Source organism: Puma concolor, chromosome D1 (genome assembly GCF_028749965.1).
Source record: "Puma concolor isolate L17-30 chromosome D1, mPumCon1.1.hap2, whole genome shotgun sequence".
NCBI classification, from domain to species: domain Eukaryota; kingdom Metazoa; phylum Chordata; class Mammalia; order Carnivora; family Felidae; genus Puma; species Puma concolor.
The window spans coordinates 1,811,419-1,831,067 of record NC_141676.1 but is presented as its reverse complement, the minus strand read 5'-3'; the positions used below and the strand labels follow the sequence as shown (position 1 = coordinate 1,831,067).

At 61.7% G+C, this 19,649-nt stretch overlaps 1 protein-coding gene across 7 annotated transcripts in view; it reads right to left on the bottom strand.

The window, feature by feature from the left end:
- The window catches only part of KCNQ1 (potassium voltage-gated channel subfamily Q member 1), a 320,333-nt gene that overhangs the window by 34,498 nt on the left and 266,186 nt on the right, over positions 1-19,649 (bottom strand). The window contains exon 17 of one of the 7 annotated variants that reach the window (XM_086676593.1): positions 11,019-11,031. The exons of the other annotated variants lie outside the window; for them this stretch is intronic. Coding sequence (XP_086532719.1) covers positions 11,019-11,031 — 13 coding nt within the window. The remainder of the gene's footprint in view (positions 1-11,018; positions 11,032-19,649) is intronic. 7 annotated transcript variants of the gene reach the window in all.

The window sequence follows — 19,649 nt, the reverse complement described above, 5'->3', positions numbered from 1 at the left end:
CTGTGTGGAGACAGGAATGTAGTGGGGAGAGGGAAAGCCGGGCGCCCCTTGGGACGGGCTGGCCTTCATCTTTAGGAAGGAACGCTGCGTGCTTACATGCTGTTCCCGTCTGCGGAAATGCCCTTCCGCCCCTGGCAGAAGCTGCGGAGGAGAGAGGCTGTGTTTCTAATCCGTCTCCCCATTACTCACGCCCCGTGCCCTGGGCACACTGCTCTCCTCTCTCCACACCTCGGTTTTCTCAGCTACAAACGGCCTTAGTAAACATACCCGTGGGGCCGATTGGCCTCGGGGCCCACCCCTTCTGGGCAGCTCTCCCTGAGTGCCCACGGCTCAGGTGGTTTCCTCCTCCTGGAAGTCTCGGGAGCACCGGGCACGCCGTAGCCCCTCACCTGTGCGGACGGCTAGCCCAAGACACGAGGAGATCCCTGTGTGGGGGCACTAGGCCTCGGCTCCTGCCGGGTCCCCCAGCTGAGCAGAAGGCCGGATGCCTGCGGGCCGCTCCACAGGACACTGACAGTGGTGGCCCGGGACAGAGCCCCCCGGTGCCCCGGCCTCGCCAGTCAGGGACTCCGGACCCCTCTGGGTGTGTGTGGGGTCTTCGGTCTGACAGTCCGAGCCCCGTGAGCCAGCGGGGCCCGTGTCTGCTGATGGGACGGTGGCATATGTCCCACTGTGCCATCCAGCCAGGCAGGCAGCAAGGAGCTGGGGCCTGGTCCTGCTGGCAGGGTGGGGCTGGGAACAGAATCCTCCTCCCTGTTCCAGATCACCAGGAGGGAAAAAGAGAAGGAGGGAGGGAGGGAGGGGGAAGGAAGTCGGTTCACGCGCATTCAGACGTCGGCAGACGGCCCACCCTCCAGCACCCCAGCGTATGATGTATGGTGTGGTCCTCTCTGCTCTAGTCCTGGGAGGTGGGGACACCAGAGGCAGGGACAAGGCTCAGAGGGGTTTGGAGACCCTCTCGAATAGCAGTGATGGAGAACTGCAGGATGCCCAGCGAAAAATCACAATTTTAGATAAACAGGCCTTTTTTTTTTAGCATAAAATGTCATATGAAATATTTGGGACAGACTGACACCCAAAAAGTCTTCATTTTAAGCATCCTGTGCTGTTTTTTCTTTTTTTGCTAAAACTGGCGACCTTCTGGAAGCCTTGCAGCTTGGGAGCGGCTTCCAGATGTAGGAGTCCCCAGCTCGCCCTGGGCTATGAGGCCTGCTTCTGGGGTACGGCCCCGCCTCCCTGCTGGTGGGAATCGCCTGGCCTTTGGGCCCCCTTCCAGAGCTGCCCCGGGACGGCGGCTCCACGGCCGTCCCGGGGAAGCCGGCCCGGCAGAGGTGAGCTGAGGCTCCTCGCTGCCCTCTGCCATTCTCAGGTCCCACAGAGCCCACTGGGTCAGAAAGTTGCGGCCCCTCGGCCCCCACTGGTGGCCGGCAAGGTGGGCCTTCTGTCCCTTCTTGGGCAGGCACGCCCCAGGGAGGAATTCTCACTGCACCCTTCCTGCCTGCGACCCTGGAAGTCATGCACAGCCCGCTCAGGAAGCGGCCCAGCGGATCGGGCCTGCCACCCAATGTGACCCGTGGGAGGGGGTACGTTTGGGCCGTTGAGAGCCATTTGCCCCCTCCCGGACGGAAGGCACCCAACCCGGAGCAGGGGGACGCTGCTCCTGCCCTCTGGGCCCTGGATCCAGGCGTTCCTGAAACTGCCTCCTCTTGGACTTTATGGGAGTCAACACGTTTCCTTCTTCGTGCAGGCGGTTCTGGGGGAGTTTCTCTTTCTTGAAATGGAAAGTGGGATTTCAAGACCTGATTCCTGGGGGCCTGCTGGATAAAGCTGGGGCTGAGGGCTCAGTGCAGGGGTGTGGCTTCCCAGAGAAGGGGCCCCGAGGGGCAGGCTGAGGGGCAGCAGGGAGGGCAGAGCCGGGGAAGGAGCTCGGTGGGTTCATGGTGCCGGTGGGGTGGGGGGGTCTGCCCGGGGCAGGGCGTGTGCAGCTGCTGGGCATTGAGCAGCGAGGGCTCCGAGGGGCCATCCACACCCTCCGTGGCCTGTGGGACGGCGCTCACAGGCCCCTCCCACACCCTCCCCCCCCCCCCCCCCCGCCACAACCGCGGGGCAGAGACTTGGAACCGCTCGTCCCCACTCTGCTAAGGAAGTCGAGGTTCAGAAACCCCCACCCGCCTGGGGTCACACTGCAGGTCAGGGGCAGGGCTGGGGCCTGAACCCACGCGTGTCGCCGGCTGACGGCCCTCCGGAGTCGGGCCTGGGAGCTTCGCGGCGGGGCTGGGGTCTGAGAGGTGGGAGGGGCAGTGAGACAGAGGAATGACTCTGAGCCCCTGGGGGACGGAGTGGACGCCTCGGCCACCGTTCTGAGAATGTGCCGGGCCCGCCCTCTGGCCCACAGGGACGAGGCGGTGACCCGCTGGACGTCCACACTGCCTGGCCGACCCTCGGTATGCCATAGGCGTCCGAGTGAACCACGGCGTAAGGTGTCGAGACGGGATGGTTGCCCGGCCCAGCTGGCTTCTGACCGGGCGCGGGCCCCGAACAGCCACGCCCTCTCTTCCCCCAGCTACCTTAAACGCGGAATTACGCTCTCAGTGACGCGACTTCCCCACACTGCAGGCCGTGGGGTGCCGGTGCTCCGACGGCCTGCTGCCCATCTCGCTGGGCAGGGCACCCCTGCACCCGTCACCCTGCTCCACCTGCCGGGGCTGGAGGGAGGCGGCGGCCCAGGGACGGCTGTCAGCCCCGCGGCAGGAGGTCCCGTGCGGGTCCCGCTCGCCCACCGTGAGGCAGGAAGCTGGCAGTCAGGCTCAGTGAGGCCCGGGGCCGGGGGAGGGGACACAGGTTGCCCCTCCTGGTCCTCCAAGGAGACCTGCCGGTCCAGTTAGCAGAAGGGGAGACTGGTACTCAGAGAGGTGTAACGCCTGTGTGGCCCCGCGGACGATGACAATACTGGAGGTGGCCGCCTGAGCTCAGACTCTGTTGGAAGGGCTTTGCCAAGGAGTCTACTTACTCCTCGCTGCCCCACTGGCGTCTGGGCAGGTGTCTCCGGGACCAGATCCTGCCAGCTGTCCAGACGACTGAGCCCGGGGCGGCCGGAGGCCACTTCGATGGGGATCCTTGGGACGGTGGGGTGAGTGCCTCGGGCGGACTCCCCTGGAGGGAGGAGCGGCCAGGATCTTGCCTGCCACCCCTCCCCAGCGGCTCTTCTGGCCCTGGGGAGGGGGGCTCAGGCAGCTGCCCCCCTGCAGGGAGGGATCTGCACCCTGGGGAAGGGAGGGCCATCAAGCTCAGGCCAGAGACGGAGGCCCCCTCCCCTGGCGAATTCACGCTCTCATGGCTGCTGGACGGAGAGCCCGCCCCACCTTGAGAGACCAGTGGGGGAGTGCTGCTTGGTGGTGTCCATTTCCGGGGCCAGTGCTGGCCTGCAATGGGCTGTCCCTGGGCCCCTTCCTTGCTGGCCTCTGCCCTTCCCACCTGGGCTTGCTCAGCGGCCAAGCCCCCCACCACCATGCTATCCCTCGTGATGTCCGTCCTGCCCACACCACCTGCTGTCCTCTGGACGGCGGTCCGTCAACCCCCTGGCACTGCGCTTGCCCAGGACACCCCCACACCACGACCCCCCGCCCCTCTGCTCGGCCGGTGGGTCCACCTGGGCAGCTCTGACCCTCCGTGTCCCTGTTCCCTACCTGGTGGCACTAGAAGCCATGCGCCTCAGAGTGGCCCTGGGGGCCGTAGGCACAACCTCACGCCCGCCCTTCTAGGCCTTACGGAAAGCTCAGCCATTGCTTAACTGACTTGCATACAGGTTCAGGAGGACATTCTGGAAACATGCATGGAGCAGCAACAGTACCAAGGAGCTGCGCTTAGGGACGCAGAGAGGGACCCAGATGACTCCCAACCTCGAGAGGGTCTCAGGCTTGGGGGCTCCAACCAGATGGAATGCGGGGAGTTTGGGCTCTGGTGCAGACAGTGAGCCAGGGCGCCAGGAAGAGTGCAGGGGCTTCATGAGGGAGGACTCCGTGGCAGGCTGTGCGGGAGGGTGGCCGGGTGTGACAGCAAGGGGCTCCCCTGCCCAGGATGGGGCACAACCAAAACGTGCAGTATGGGAGTGGAGATGTGCTGGGGACCGTGCCCGTCCTGGTGACCTGGGGCTGTGACAGTACTGAGGCCAGCCCGGCTGAATGCCATGCCAGGAAGTTGCCCACAGCACCAAGAGGGTAGAGTGGATGGAGGGCTGGGCATGAGGATCTCATCCTGTCCCTCTGCCACACCAGGGTTTCCTCCTGGTGGGCTCCCAGCCACCAGCCCTGTGTCTCCAGGCAACACTTGGAAGCAATGCCCTAAGCACTCTGACATGTGGGGACCCTCCGTGCTGTGACTGACACCCCCCCCCCCCAATCCTGGCCAACAGCAACCTAAACGCCAGCAAGCCCATCCATACTTAGATCCCAAGCAAATATCTAAAAATGTTTGGAACCTGAAAGAGAGGCCAGGCTGACCAAACAGAAACAGAAGATCAGGAAGCGAGGTAATCTCCAGATATGAAAATGTATCTGGAGTTCCCAGAAAGATTCCAGGGGCTGTTACACCCATCAGGGAAGGGCAGGACATCGCCACAGATGCTAGAAAACAAGGAGACAGGAAGTTGAAGGCAGGGTTGCTAGTAGAATTTCATGAAAGGGGATAAAGTCGATGACATAATCCTACAAATCGAATAGAGAGAAAAGAGACATCGAAGTTTCATTTAAAATGTCTTGAATCTGATTAAAAGGAGTTCTAGAGAGAGGCAACAGAGATGATGTCATGAAAGGAATGGTCAGAAATAATAAAGATAACTTTCCAGAGCTCAAGGACTCAAGTCTCCAGATCTCCAAGTCTCCCTACCAGATATTCAGCACTATCAACGAACGAAGTCAGCCGCAAAGGAACCTGACCAGGAACCCCCTCCAAGGCTAGAATGTAGATACCAAAAAATTCCAGGAAAAAAAAGGGGAGAGCGCTAAGGAAGGCTTGAGGCTAAGGCAAGCATGAGATTTCCCCTCAGCAAGTCAGGAGGCCAGAAGACCTCGGGACAGGCCTGCACGATTCTGAAGGAAAACCTGAAATTCTATACCCAGTTAAACTATCACCAGGGCATGACGGTTGAATGAAGACATTTTAAGATGTTCTGAGGGCTCAGAATGCTTACGTTCCACGTACCTCTTCCTAGAAAGGCACTGGAGGTTTTTCCAGAAAACAGAGGAAACAAAAAGTAAAGACAAGGACAGTAAGTCCAACCTAGATAATCATAACAGCAAGTTCTAGAATGATGCTAGGCTGGGGGCCTCAAGGGAAAAAAAATCCAGATTGGAGCAGGAAGAAGGAGGGTTCCAGAGGGACTGTGGGCAGGACACAGGGGTTTGAGAGACAAGGCACCAGCCTGGATCTGGGCAGGTGGAGGGGTTAATGATGGAAGACAGCACATGGGAGGAAGGACAGCATGAAGGGGCAAGAACTACAGGACCTTCCAGAAGCAGTCGCTTGAGGAAGAAGTTCATCTAATTAGCAGATAAGTAATCCAAATAGAACTGAAGAAGTGAGAAGTGGGAAGCAAGGTGAGCCCTAACTCTACCTTAATGCAGAACCAAGGTAAACAGACAATGGGAAATAGGGCCTCCAATCTGCATGCACATGCTAGAGGCCTGACCAACATCAGAACAACAACACCAACAGGACTAACTCTTACTGGGAGGCAGAAAGGAGGGTGGGCAGGATTGCAGCACCATTCAGAGCCACATGAAGTTGAAAGAAGACCGCAAAAACCCACAATGACCCCAACTTCCCAATTTCACAATATTTTCTCCCCCTGAACCTGAAAGTGACATTTAGAAATGAACTTCTCCTTTGGTGAAGAAATGTTATCTAAATTCAACATTTTTTGTTTCACTTTTTTTTTGTTAAGAAAAATTAATAAGTCTAAAGTAGCCTTATCATATTAATAATTTCTGGTGGTATGTCTGTTTATTTGTCCATCCGTCTGTCTGTCCATCCATCCATCCATCCATCCATCCATCCATTCATATGCTAGCCACTTATCCACCCATCCATCCACTCAGTCATCCATCCATCCATCCTTCCACCCATCCATCTATCTATCCATCCATCCACCCATCCATCCACTCACCCATCTGTCCATCCATCCATCCATCCATCTATCCATCCATCCATTCATCCATCCATCCACCCATTCATCCATCCACCCACCCACCCACTCATCCATCCACTCATCCATCCATCCATCCATCCATCCATCCATCCATCCACCCACCCACCCACTCATCCACCCATCCATCCACTCAGTCATCCATCCATCCATCCTTCCACCCATCCATCTATCCATCCATCCACCCATCCATCCACTCACCCATCTGTCCATCCATCCATCCATCCATCTATCCATCCATCCATTCATCCATCCATCCACCCATTCATCCATCCACCCACCCAGCCACCCACTCATCCATCCATCCATCCATTCATATGCTAGCCACTCATCCACCCATCCATCCACTCAGTCATCCATCCATCCATCCTTCCACCCATCCATCTATCTATCCATCCATCCACCCATCCATCCACTCACCCATCTGTCCATCCATCCATCCATCCATCTATCCATCCATCCATTCATCCATCCATCCACCCATTCATCCATCCACCCACCCACCCACTCATCCATCCACTCATCCATCCATCCATCCATCCATCCATCCATCCATCCATCCACCCACCCAGCCACCCACCCAGCCACCCACCCATCCACCCATCCACCCACCCACTCATCCACCCATCCATCCACTCAGTCATCCATCCATCCATCCTTCCACCCATCCATCTATCCATCCATCCACCCATCCATCCACTCACCCATCTGTCCATCCATCCATCCATCCATCTATCCATCCATCCATTCATCCATCCATCCACCCATTCATCCATCCACCCACCCAGCCACCCACTCATCCATCCATCCATCCATCCATCCATCCATCCATCCACCCACCCACCCACTCAGTCATCTATCTGTCCACCCAGCCCACAACCCCATTTATCTCTTCACTTATCCGCCTGTCTATCCACTCGTCCTTTTCTCCGTGCAACAAGCAGTGCAATGTCCAGAATGTTCTCACATTAAAGATGGGTATTTCTGGGATAATATGGGAGATCCCTAGGGAGAGAAGGGAGGCCCTGGAGGCTTTTCCTTTTGTTTTCCAACCTTTCTGTACTGCTTGAGTTTTCTAGAAGTTCAAGCAGAACGAAAACATCTATCTAAACACTTCCACTGAAAAGCATTAATGACAGCCATCTATGGAGAAATTAGAGTCCTCTGTTTGTTTTCTCCTCTGGACAGCTCTGCACCAAAGCCTATTAATAGCACCCCGAGGGCTATTTTCAGATACCCCTCCTTCGGAGGTCTTCCCTCGCCCTCGGGTCCCCTCTGTCACAGTGCGTTGCTCTGCTCCTGCACAGCCACCGTCCAGGTCTGCGATTACACGGTGTACTTTTGATCGGGGCCAGCTCCGTAATGCCAGCAGCGCTATCTTGTCCCCGCGGCACCCCCAGTACACGCCCGCTGTCTGGGACATGGTAGGAGCTCGGGCGGGTGCTGTGGGGAGTGGACGCGGGGTCAGCCCGGTGGCATTTACTTCGAGCCGCAGCCCCCCGGGCTCTCGGTGCCCCGGGCAGATGGTGTCAAATCCCCGTCTGGTGCTTGGCAGTGGGCGGGGAAGACGAACCCACAGCAGTGCCCACAGTGGTGCCCACAAGAGGGGGTGGGAACCGAGAACTTCCACCTTGCCACGCGCCGGGCGCCAGGCCAGGTGCTCAACAGACAGGGCTCCAGGTAATCCTGGCCAGGGGCCCAGAGTTAGTGTCCCCGACTCCTCCTTACGGACGCAGAAACCGAGCTTCCCAGGGGCCAGGAGGGGTGCCTGGGGTGGCAGAGCCAGGAAGTGGGAAGGCAAGGGTCCGAGCTCAGCTCTCCCTGCTGTCAATGCTACTCCTGTCACTGACGGGAGAGACCACAGGGGCTGTGGGGAGCTGGTGAGGCAAGGGAAGGGGGGCTTCTGGAGGGCGACGGGGGAGGTGCTGGGCTGGGGCAGAGGCGAGGCGGGGAAGGAGAGGAGTGGGTGGCAGCCGGGCAGAGAGGGTTAAGGCAGGCTCCTGAGAGGGGGCAGAGGAGCAAGGAGGGGGTGACGGCAGGGGGACAGAGCCGGGCCCAGGGGTGCCACGCCATCTGCCTGTCACTCCGCGTGGGCCGGACCACCCCATATATCCCTCGGCTGCTGGCTCCCGGGGTCTGCCTGGGATGGGCAGGGTGGCGGCCTCAGTCCCCCGTCCTGGCCAAGATAGCTCTGGAGCGGAGCCGGCGCCTCCCGCACAGGATGCTGTGACCCCGGACAGGCCCTGGGCAGGCCAGGCTGAGCTGCCTTCTGGGCTCCCGACGGCAGGGCCACCGTCCCCTAGGCCTACGGAAGGCAGGCGGTCGCACAGAGACAGAGCCGGGCGGGACGGTGGGGGTGGTCTGTCCGCCCGCGGCCCGAGATGTGAGCTGCAGACTGGTTACCCCCAACCCTGGTCTGCCCCCACCCCAGCTGGGCGCCCCCTGAGGACCAAGCTTGGAGGCAGGGAAAGGGGGCAGAGAGAGGTCACTGAGGCCAGCATGTGGGGAGGTCGGGGAAGAGGGCAGGGGAGGGAGGGGTGGGGCGGCCGGCACAGAGGCGGGTCTGGGCCGCGCTGGACCGCGTGGTGCCTACCTCGAGGCACAGGACCCCGTGCCCGGTGCCGAGCAGGGAGGCCCCGCCAGGCAGTGGCCGGCCCAAGGAGAGCCGCGGGCCCGCGGGGAGTGTTCCAAGGAGAGATTTATTAGTGAAACAAAAGCATATTTTTTCAGGCAGGACTGTTTGTGCAGCTACCTCATGACATCGCCTTGGCCTGGGGCCCAGAGCGGGCGGCGGGGAGGCCTCGCGGGCAGACCCACTCCCCGCGCCGGTCCCCGCCGACGTCCTTATCTGGTCCCGGACATCAAAGCGGGGGCTTTTCATAAGCGAATTAAAACAGCACACAAACAGCACAGGGCCAGGCAGACCCCGGGCCAATTAGCTGCGAGGCGGGCAGGAGGCCTTTCAGAGGGAGGCCACTGTCTTCAGGAGCCACCGCAGTGTCGCATTTGATGAAATATTTTGCCCAAAGCTCATTATAATAATGAACCTGCATTTCTTTCCCCAAGAGAATAATTAGCAGACTTCCAAATGGCTTAAAGCGGCAATTTAAAATCTGCACCCCCCCCCCCCCCCCGCCCTTAACTGTCCCATTGACTTCATTTTGTGACAAGGAAATGTTGGCGCCTTCGGAAAGAGCCGAGACTCTCCCGCGCCTGCCCCGAGCGGCCACTCGGCTCTGTCCCTCTGGCCCTGGGCCCCTTGCCCCATCGAAACGGGGGACCAGTACGGAGGCTGGAGGCACCTGAGGCCTAGGGGGGGTTTGGGGCAGGGGCCCGGCCCTACTTCAGGGGAGGGTGTCAGTCTCTGGGGCCACAGGGTGGGTCCCACCCACTACACAGACCCCCCAGTCGGGGGAGTCACCTCAAAAGGGGACCTGAGTCTCGATGTCCTCATGGCAGCCACCTGATGATGGCCGCCCCATGGAGGCAGTGGGCTGGGGCACGCGGCTGGCAGGTGGGGAGCAGGTCAGGCAGGCGAGCCCTGGAAGGTGCCCGCCCCCCCCTACACAAGGCCCCAGGTGACCCCAATGGCTCTCAGTGAGCAGAGCAGAGAGGTCCCTGGGCCTGGCCCGTTGGCCCAACCTGGGCATGGCCTGAGTGGGTGCCCGGTCCCACAGCCCAGCTTGCGGTCCCCCCCGCCACTCCCAGACCAGGCGCTTCTGCAGGGGAGCCCCTCAAAGCCTCCTCCCCTCCACATTCATTGCTCACTGTTTCCCACTCGTTGAAACCAAAACGGCTCAGGACAAAATTTTGGAAAGTACAGGAAAAGCTCTTCATGCGTGCATCTGGGAGCCCACCCTCCAGAGACAGACAGCGGGAGCAGCCTGCTTTCCCGTAAGGCGCTGTTTTCTACACACACACACACACACACACACGCGCGCGTGCGCGTGCCCTCGCCAGCTCGGATCACGCTGTTCCCCATCCGTCTCCGAGTCACCTCGTACACTAGGCATTTTCCCAGGTCACTAGAAGCTACATAATATCCCCGGTGTTCAAATGTTGGCCGTGCTGTGTCTAATTTCTCACTGTTAAAACTAAGACTGCTATTAGCTGGTTTGCACGTTACTCTTTGGGGCACCCCTGATTCGTTCTTCAGGGTAGATTGCTGGAAGGGGGACGAAAGGGCCACAGGGAGAGGAGCAGGTTTTCATGGTCTTGACACATTTCCTCGAGGCACTTTCTGGAAGGGGAGACCAGTTTCCAGGCCCATTTCATCCCTGTGTTGCCAGCACAGAATTTACATCCAGTCTTGTATCTCTCCATCTAAGTTCTTAGGACAAGGGTTTGCAAATTTCTCTGTAAAGGGTCAGGGGGTAGATATTTTAGGCGTCGAGGTCCGGGTGGTCTCTGTTACAACCCCTCAACTCTGCCACTGCAACACGAGGGCGGTCAGACATCCATCCTACACGAGTGGGCGTGGCTGTGTTCTAATAAAACTTAATTTACAAGAACAGGCTGAGGGCCGGATCAGACCCCTGGGCCGTGGCTGACCAGCCCTGTCTCTGAGGACAGAAGGGGTGAGGCATCTTTTCAGTCTCTGTGACCCTTCTTTTGTGAACTGTCTTTCCAGTTCCTTGCCCACCCTTAGTGCCTTTCTACTAAGGAGTGTCTCTCTCCATTGTCACCTGCGGTTTTCTCCCCGGCCCGCCGCACGGCGGGGAGGGGGCCTCGTGAGACTGCAGCCCCGCTCCCCGTTTCCAGCTCTCAGCCCTGCCGCAGAGGCTGGCTCAGCCTGAGCCACCAAGGTGGAGGTCACCTCTGTCTGCTGCCTGCGGGCTGGCTACTCACACACCCTTCCTGGTTGTGCCTTTTAAATGGCTTCAACGTGACATCCATGGCCCTACACCTACAGTGTCTGTAAGCCGGCAGGGACACTCTAGCTTAACTTTCCCCCTACACAGCTGGCGCTCTCGACGTACTGTCTGGTTTGTGATGCTCCTGCCTCTCCCCTACCAGAAATGTTATCCTGGGTCCCGGGGGATGGGCAGTGGGTTGGAGACGAGTCCCTCCCGAGACTCGAGGCTGTGCGCCCAGGCCTCCGCCTCCTCAAACACGCGTAAGGCCAGCAGCGCCCGCCGCACGGGAGGCAGCACGCGCTGGGGCGTGGACCACGGGGCTGGTCTTTCACGCCTACGAGCCGTGCAAATGTCAGATGGTGGCCTGTCCCTCGGCACTGGGAAGACAAACCCCAAGCACTGGTTGTTTCCCCCCCGAAACACGCTTTCCGTCCTACTCTTAAGCGAGCGCTCGGCACCATTTCGTCAGGTCACAAATGCCCCCCGTGCTTTGGTTCGGGGTGGACCGAAGCCTGCGCCCCGACCTTCTGCCGGGGGCACGCCCACCCTGCCGTGCCTGCCAGCACGTTCTGCTTCTGCTCCGGGCAGCGGTGCGCTGGTCAGCCCACGGGCCGCTAACGAGCTGGGTGACCAGTGGTGCCTGAGTGGTCTGAGCCTCCGTTTCCCTCTTGCAAAGTGACATCATGGGGGCCCGCGCCTGAGAGGAGGCGCATCTGGATGGCGAGCCGGTGCTAGGCGTGCTGGGAACAGGGCACTCCCCACCCCCCGTTACCCTCTAACTGGCCACTGGCTTTCCTGGAGGACTGTGTGATCCCCTGACACACCTCGAATTTAAGATGTGGAAACAGCTCCTGGTTCTTTTCACACTCGAGAGCACACGCACTCCCACGGAGGGCACGACGCCGGCCCCCTCTGCACAGCCCTGTGGCCCTGCCCAGCTCCACGAGCTACCGCCATGCACTTCTCCGGGCTTGGCATGAACGGGACCCGCCAGGTGGCTGCAGAGGTGACCCGAGGTGGCTCCACCTCCTGGGCTGGGCTGAACTCCACTGACGTCGGGGCTGTGGGATTGGCAGCCAGCGTGGGGCACAGAGCGGCCAGCGTGCGCACGGCAAGGCAGCCAGCAGGGTGGGAGCTGGTGGGGCTGGGCTGAGGGCCAGAGGGCATGAGAGAGGCCAGGAGAGGAGCAGGGACCACGGCCTAGAGGACAGGAGAAAGAAGGGCCCTGGGAGTTCCCCGGGCAGGCCTGGGCAGGTGGCAGCCCCGGGCATTTGGGGGGCAGGCTGCGGGCGGGCACCGGCCCCCGAGCTGCGTTCTGGGCAGGCTGGAGCAGGCAGGGAGGAAGGGGCCGGCAGCAGAGCTCCAGAGGGCACAGGCCCAGGCAGGCTGCTCTGAAACCCCTCCCCGAACCTGGTGCGCGGACCCTCCCCCAGCATGCCCACCCCCTCCCCAGCCCTGCCCGGGATCAGCACGCCTGCAGGGGTGAGGTCAGGTGGCGCACCAGCTCTGGCTCCCAACCACAGCACGGGACACCTCAAGAGTTCCCGGGGACGTAGATGCATCCTCCAGGGTAGGGGGGACAGTGTCCCCCCCATTCTGGCCCGGGGACATATTTTTATCTGCGCCCCAAGACCTCCGCAGACAACCCCCCAAGCACACAGTTGGGCTCCCCTCTCCCCGCCCTGCCTTCAGGGCTTTCAGGCCAGGCTCCCACCCCGGCCCATCCCTGCCTTGGCTGGGGCTGACCCTTGGCCGGGAGCATTTTTCCCTCGCCAAGCCCTAGCTCCGTGCAGGCGAACGCGGCCCCTCGGAGGCCCTGTTGGACTCGCGGACACCATTCATTTCTCTGCGATCAGCTCAGACAAGCCCAGAATCCTCCTGGAAGGCCACGCTGGTCCCTGGGTGTGTCCAGTGCGGGGCCCTGGCTGGGGTCCTGAGCTGCCGGGCCCCCCGGCCTTCTTACCCTCCAGGTTTATGGGTGCCACACCGGCAGGTGTCCCAGTGCCTGGCTGACGCTGGGATTTGCGCTGCCTGCCTGTCTTCTGCTCGTGGGGAGTGGCAGGGGCAGGCCTTGTCCCAGGGGTCTCATGGCGGGGGGGGGGCCCAGGGGTCGTTTCATGGAGCAGACGAGCCCAGAGCGTGGCCTAACCCACCCGCCGGTCGCATCCACAGGCAGCCGGGCGGACACAGGCAATGCTGAGGGACTGGTGGGATGGCTGGGGACCCCCCGGCCCTGCTGCCCGGGCCCAAGGGCGTGGGCTTGGGTGACGGTGGCTCCCTGGCCTAGGGCGTGAAGCACTGGGGGACTGGCAGCGGCTTTGCTGTTTCCAGCCCGTGGTGTCGAGTGGACGACCCCCTCCCTGGCCCCCTCCCTCTGTGATCCCCGACTCCCTGGACCTGGAGCCTCCAACGTGGCCATACAGGAGGTGCCCGGTGCCCCTCTGTCCTCTGCAAAGTGCCAGGCGGGGGGCTGGCCGGGTGAAGTAGCTTCTGCCAGGCCTGTTCTCACTTCCTGGGGACTCTGGGGGCATAGGGCAGCCCTACGGGAGTGGCCACCAGAGCCACCGTCGAGGCCTGAAAGAGAGAGCACTGAGCTGAGCCGCGAGCCCTGAAGGGGTTGTGAGGCCGGGGTAAACTGTGACCCTGCTCTGCCGTGGCCGGGGTCTCTGGCGGGATTAACGAACGGGTCTTAGGGGGTCCATCAAGAGGCCACCAGCGTCCAAGGGGGGAGCATATTCCAGGGCCGGCCCCTCGAGATGATGGTCGGTGTTGACGTGGTCTGGGAGGCTGCGCTGTGTCCCTAGTCCCACTGGCCAGCGACAGGGAAAGGGCCAGGATCTGAGTCCACTGTCTTGCTGTCCTCCCCCTCAGCAGACTAGGCAGTCTAGAAGGTTCCACACAGCCTTCTCCATGGCCAAGGAGTGGTTTAGCTGACCTCTTGGGTCCCTGGTCACAGGGCCACCCCCCCAGTCCCAGCTGAACTCCTCCTTTGTGGCAATAATGGCAAAAACCCTCCCCGAGGGAGCCTGCCCTACAGCGGAATTCCTCCTCAATCTCCTGCTTCTTCTGAGTTGGGGCCTCTCGTCATCCCCGTCGTACAGGTGGGAAAATGGAGGCTCAGAGCAGAGGCGTGAACTGTCCATGTCACCAGGCTACCCCTGGGCCTGTCTGGGGGTCTGGAGATGGCAGGAAGGAGGAGCTGAGAGCTAAGACACCCCCCCCCCCCCGCCGCCCAGGCCCCAGTGCTGAACAGGGCTCTGGGGGCTCTGCCCCACCCCTCCCCGAGAGGGGCGGAGGTCGGGCCCGTGCTGGTGTGAAACTAGGTAGGGCACGGGACGGCTGTGCTGTTTGGGGTGGCCTCGTGTGGCGTTCCTTCCTTGCAAAGCCTGAGCTTCCTCCCCAACGGGAAGGATGTGTGGGCTGCGTGGGCAGCAGGGGACCCTCAGTGGCTCGGCAGAGTGGCCTGTAGGCTTTGACACGGCAGGGCGTGGGCAGCTGGGCGGCTCTGGCGTTCCAGGGTCTGGAGCGGGGCAGTGCCAGGCACACCTTCGCTTCAGAGTTTACGTGGCACTGGGGCGCCCCGTCCAGGCTACGCGACAGGCTTTGTGTGCCCAGCACCTTCCCAGCGGTCCCCGCACGGTCAGCACACAGACCTCAGGGCACCGGGGCGGGGGCAGGGGGGCCATCCTGGATCTCCAGCGAGGACGAGCGGGCTCAGGGAGGCCAGCCCGGCCCGAGGCCCCGCAGCTCGTACGCAGTAGGTTGGGGTCCGACGCCCGACCCCGAAGCCGCCCGCTTCCTGACCACCGAGGCAGAACCAGGGCCTGCGCTCTGCTGCGGGCTCCTCTGTTACCCGCGTGGGGCTCGGGGCCCGTGCTGCTGGGGGAGGTGGCTGTCACGAGGAGCCCCACGGACCCGGGTCCCCTCACGGTGCAGAGGGGCTGCGCTGTGCTGCCCTGACCTGGCCAATGGGTGTGGCCCTAAGAGGCAAGGGCTCTCTCCCTCTCTAGCTTCCCGCTTGGTGCCCCTACACTTCGCTTGTGGGAGGGGGAGGGGAGGAGCCTGGGGTGACCCTGGGCTCCCCCTCGGGCCCTCCGGCGGCAGACGGGTGTTATGGACACCCGATTCTGTCCTCTACCCCTTGGGTCTGGTCCCACGGTCAGAGTCTCGTGAGCACCGGCCGAGCCACCCTCTCCTCCTGTTCTGCCTCCGCCCCTTCTCTGCTGCCCACCACAGCCGAATGACTCCGTAACCTGGAAAACCGTGCTCGCCCGTCCTCCCTGGGGAGCGCTACGTGCCAGCTCTGGGTGTGCGACACGGCACATCCCCAATCCCCAAACAGCCTGGTGGCTGTTCCCGTCTGTCCCCCACGTCAGGGCTCAGGAAACTGAGGGACACAGGAGCCGTGCAAAGTGCGTAGTTGCATGAATGCTAAGCAGGGTGTTGGTTCCAGCAGCCCTCGCCCTGCACCTGCCTGCCCTACCAGCCTCCACCATAGGCGGTGGGGGGGGGGGCAGTGGGCACGTCCACCGCGGCCCCTCCTTGCCACCTTGCTGGGCCAAAGATGGCCGCTGAGCACTGGTCGCATTCCTCCCTCCTAACTTGCCCTCCAGCCGCCTTGGGCAGGGCACCTGCACACTTTCGCACACGAGGCTCCCGGCATCCATCCCTTGTCTGAGGGCTTCTCGCCTGCACGGCCCCTCTCTCGCTTTGCTGCAGCCCCCTCGGCCTCCTGTCTGTCCCAGACTCAGCCCTGCCCCAGGACCTTTGGTCATACTGCCCTCTGCGTGGAGCCCTCCTCCCAGTTACCTGAGGGCTCTGCTTCCTCCTTCCCTTAGGTCCCAGTATAGGCTGTGAGGTCAGGGAAGGGTGGTCCCCCGATCGCTGCGTCCCGTCTCCTGGCCCTCCTCCGCCATCGGCTCCTTCATATGGGTCTCCTCCTCCTTCCCTCCTCTCCTCGTCCCTGCCCCGCTCTCGGTCCCTCTGATCCCTCCCCTACCGCCACCCCAATAATCGCCCAAACCGGCCCCAGATTAGGCAAACGCAGGCTCGCACGCTCACCCAGCCCCCGGCGGCCACAGAGGCGAGAGTTCAGACAACGCGACCAATTTACAAACAATTTTCTCTGTGACGATTAAGTTACATTTTCCCCAATAGCTGCTTAATTTTCTTGTCAAAAATGCACAGTTCTCACATTTGTCTTGCTGCAAGGCTAATTAATTTCCAGACCATAAGTAAGAACTTAATATGATACCTGCAAGGATTATAAACCATTTCAAGCTGTTGTTTACATGAAATCAAGAAAGATTCGTTCTGTTTGCAATTATGTTAATGAGGAAATAGAGCGGGTCTTTCCCTTTCTTTCTTTCTTTCTTTCTTTCTTTCTTTCTTTCTTTCTTTCTTTCTTTCGGAACTCGGCGTCATTTTGCTGTTACCAATAAATTAGTCTGAAAGGGTCCTCTGCCACCGCAGACCCCCCCCCCCCACCCCACGGCTGTTTTTAAGGTGACCCTGGCTGGCTTCGGGGCCGGGTGGGCGCTGGGGACTGGCCCGTCCCCAGGTTGTCTGGCCTGCAGGTGGGACTGAGGAGCCTTCTCTGGGCCCCTTTCTTTTTTTTTTTTTTTTTTTTTTGTTTTAATTTTTTTTTTTCAACGTTTATTTATTTTGGGGACAGAGAGAGACAGAGCATGAACGGGGGAGGGGCAGAGAGAGAGGGAGACACAGAATCGGAAACAGGCTCCAGGCTCTGAGCCATCAGCCCAGAGCCCGACGCGGGGCTGGAACTCACGGAGCGCGAGATCGTGGCCTGGCTGAAGTCGGACGCTTAACCGACTGCGCCACCCAGGCGCCCCTCCGGGCCCCTTTCTGACGGAAGTAGGAAAGACGGAGGGTGGGCAGGGCACGTGCCCCAGCCCCCTTGGGTGTCTGTGTCGCCCTCCCCCCGCCCCCTGTCATTCGCACCGTGCGTGCCCATAGAGGCGGTCTGGGATGGGGCACAGCACAGGCAGAGGCCGGGTGTGAGAGGGTCCCACGGCCCAGGAACGGGGCTGGAACAGGGGAAGCACGGAAGGGTGCCGAGGAGGCTATGGAGCTGAGCCCCACAGAGAAGGAGAGGAGAGCCTTCGAGACACGGCCAAGGGCGGTCAGATGTGCGCAGGGGAGGATGCCGGGGACCTGGAGTGAGGGCTGAGGGGGGCGGGTGGGGAGGAGTCTGCGGGGCCCTGGGTGCTCTGGGGGGTTTTGGGGGACACAGAAGGCAGGAGCTGGCGTCGGATGTCGGGGAAGCCCAGGGAAGATGGTCCCCGGAGCGGAGCGTGCTCTGCCCCCTGCCTGTCAGTGGGGGACGGGGACACAGGTGAAGGGGGACGTCACTAGGGAGGTACCCGGCTTCCGGCTCCGTCCTCTTCCTCGCAGGGCCTCCTGCCTGGCACCGCCTGTCTCGGGGCTGTGGGCACAGTCCTCATAAGTCCCAGGATGCTGTGCCCCCAGCCACGGGTGGCACTCTCTCCTGTGGGTCCGGCTTGACCTCAACGGCCCTTTAGGGCGAGGTCCGGGACAGGCACAGCCTCCCTCTGCACAGAAACCAGCCGTGACCGGATGAAAGTCAGCTGTGTCAGCACCTGCCCAACGTCCCGCTACCATCACACCTGTCGGGTGCTGTGGGCAGGGACGGTGTAGCAACGGGCTTGCGTGGGGACAAGGACAGGCCCTCAACAGGGAGAACAGCCCACAGCGTCTGGCTCTGTGGGGGAACCCGAGGGGCCTCCCTGCTGCCCTGGGCCTCCGTGTGCCCATGACGGGGGTCCCAGCACTGAGGCAGGGGGCCGTGCGGCTCCCGCCAGGTTTACGGGGCTGAAAAACAAGCTGGTTTTCCTCGCAAAGGGGCTCTGGGGGCGTCGCTGTGCTGAGGTAACGGAAAGCCCAGAGCCAGCAGGAGCGGGGAGGGGACGAGACGGACTCCGGATGGCCGAACCGCAGGTGAGCGCAGGGGTGGCGACCAAGGGTCTGCCTGAGGCAGGGAGGGAGCCGGCCTGGTGCAGAAAGCAGTTCAGTGGTGCCCACCCGTGCCCACAGGTCACCGTTCCGTTAGCTCCGGCCGGCCCTGGGTGGGGGGCGCGGGCAGGCCGTTTGGGGGCACCGCTCCAGTCTTAGGAACGGAGGGGGATGGGGTGGGACAGAGAAGCCAGGTCACCTGCTCCCCCGTGGCCTTGCGGGTGGGGTCCCCAGACAGGGGTGCCCCCCGACAGCTGCTGGCCCAGGAATGGCAGGACCTCCCTGCTGGGAAGGACACGGAGCCTCCCCAGCTGTTCCGGGTGCTTCCGCCCCACCCACGCAGCACCCACAGGGCAGGGAGACGAGGCAGGGAGACCGAGGCAGAGAACGGTAAGCTGACTTGCGTGCCGGTGAGCTGAGCGGACTTGGGAACGGGGAGTGACCGCAAACTCGCGTCCTGGGACCTGCCTGGGACCTGCCTGGCCCTGCCCTCCTGCCCTCTGCGACTTTGCAGGGTGTGATGAGCCACATCCTCCCATGGCCTTCTGCCCGCCCGTGGGCATCTTTTTGTCCTCAAAGGACAGCGATCCGTGGGCTTCCCCATTTCCACCTACCAGGAGAGAGGAGCCTGGAAGGGACAGGCACAGGACAGGGGGTGGTGGCCGCAGAACCGTCTCACTTGCTTGCTCTCAGCCTCAGATGGCTTTGCCCCCCTTCCGCCTGTGCCCCAGGGCCTTTGCACAGGCTGCTGACCCGGATACTCCTCCACCCCACGACAGCCTCCGCCTCATTCCTTCCCGGCTGGCCCCAGGCCCCCGCCCGCCCCGTGCACCCTCTTTTCCATACTGGGAAATAGGGAGTTACGGGTCACTGGGTGCATCCCCTCTCCTGCCTCTCGGACCGTGCGTTCCGAGGGAGAGAGACCAGCCCGTCCCATTCCTGGGGCGACCCCCGCATGTGGTTGGTACTCAACGGACATAAGATGACTGAATGCTTGTGCGCACGCGGGCAGTACTTTAGGGGAACCCTTTCCTGGTCGCTTTACTTTCCGCTCCCGTGACTTGGGGTCCCTCTGCCGAGACCAGAGGGGCCTCAATTTCTAGGACACCCGTGGGTTCTGGAGAAGTATGGGGTTGAGACGAGACTCTCAGGTCCCTGCCAACGCAGTTTCCACCCTATGGGTATGTGGGACACGACCCCTCTTATAAAAAGGTGGTGTCACGAAGCCGCAAAGCCGAGACCCCACCCAGGACGGGACCACAGACACCCTGCCGGGCCCCATGGCTCTGGATCTTGGGGCCCATAGTGGCCAGGTGACAGGGGTCGCCCGGATGTCAGTACCTCGGGCCAGGGCCTCACGGCACCCTGAGGATCTTCTGCCAGGGGGGTGGGTGCCGGTGGTCCAACAGGGTGTCCACAGGCCCCTCCGGGGAGGCCCCGCTGGATAGAGTGTCCCTGTGCGGGCGGCAGGCTGGCCGGCCACCTCACTGCCCACACAGATGGCTCTTTATGTGAGAGGCCTGACCTGTGGCTCCTGGCCGGCTGGGAACAGAGTGGGGCTGTGCACGCTGACCAGCCTGCGTCGCGGGGTGGGGGTG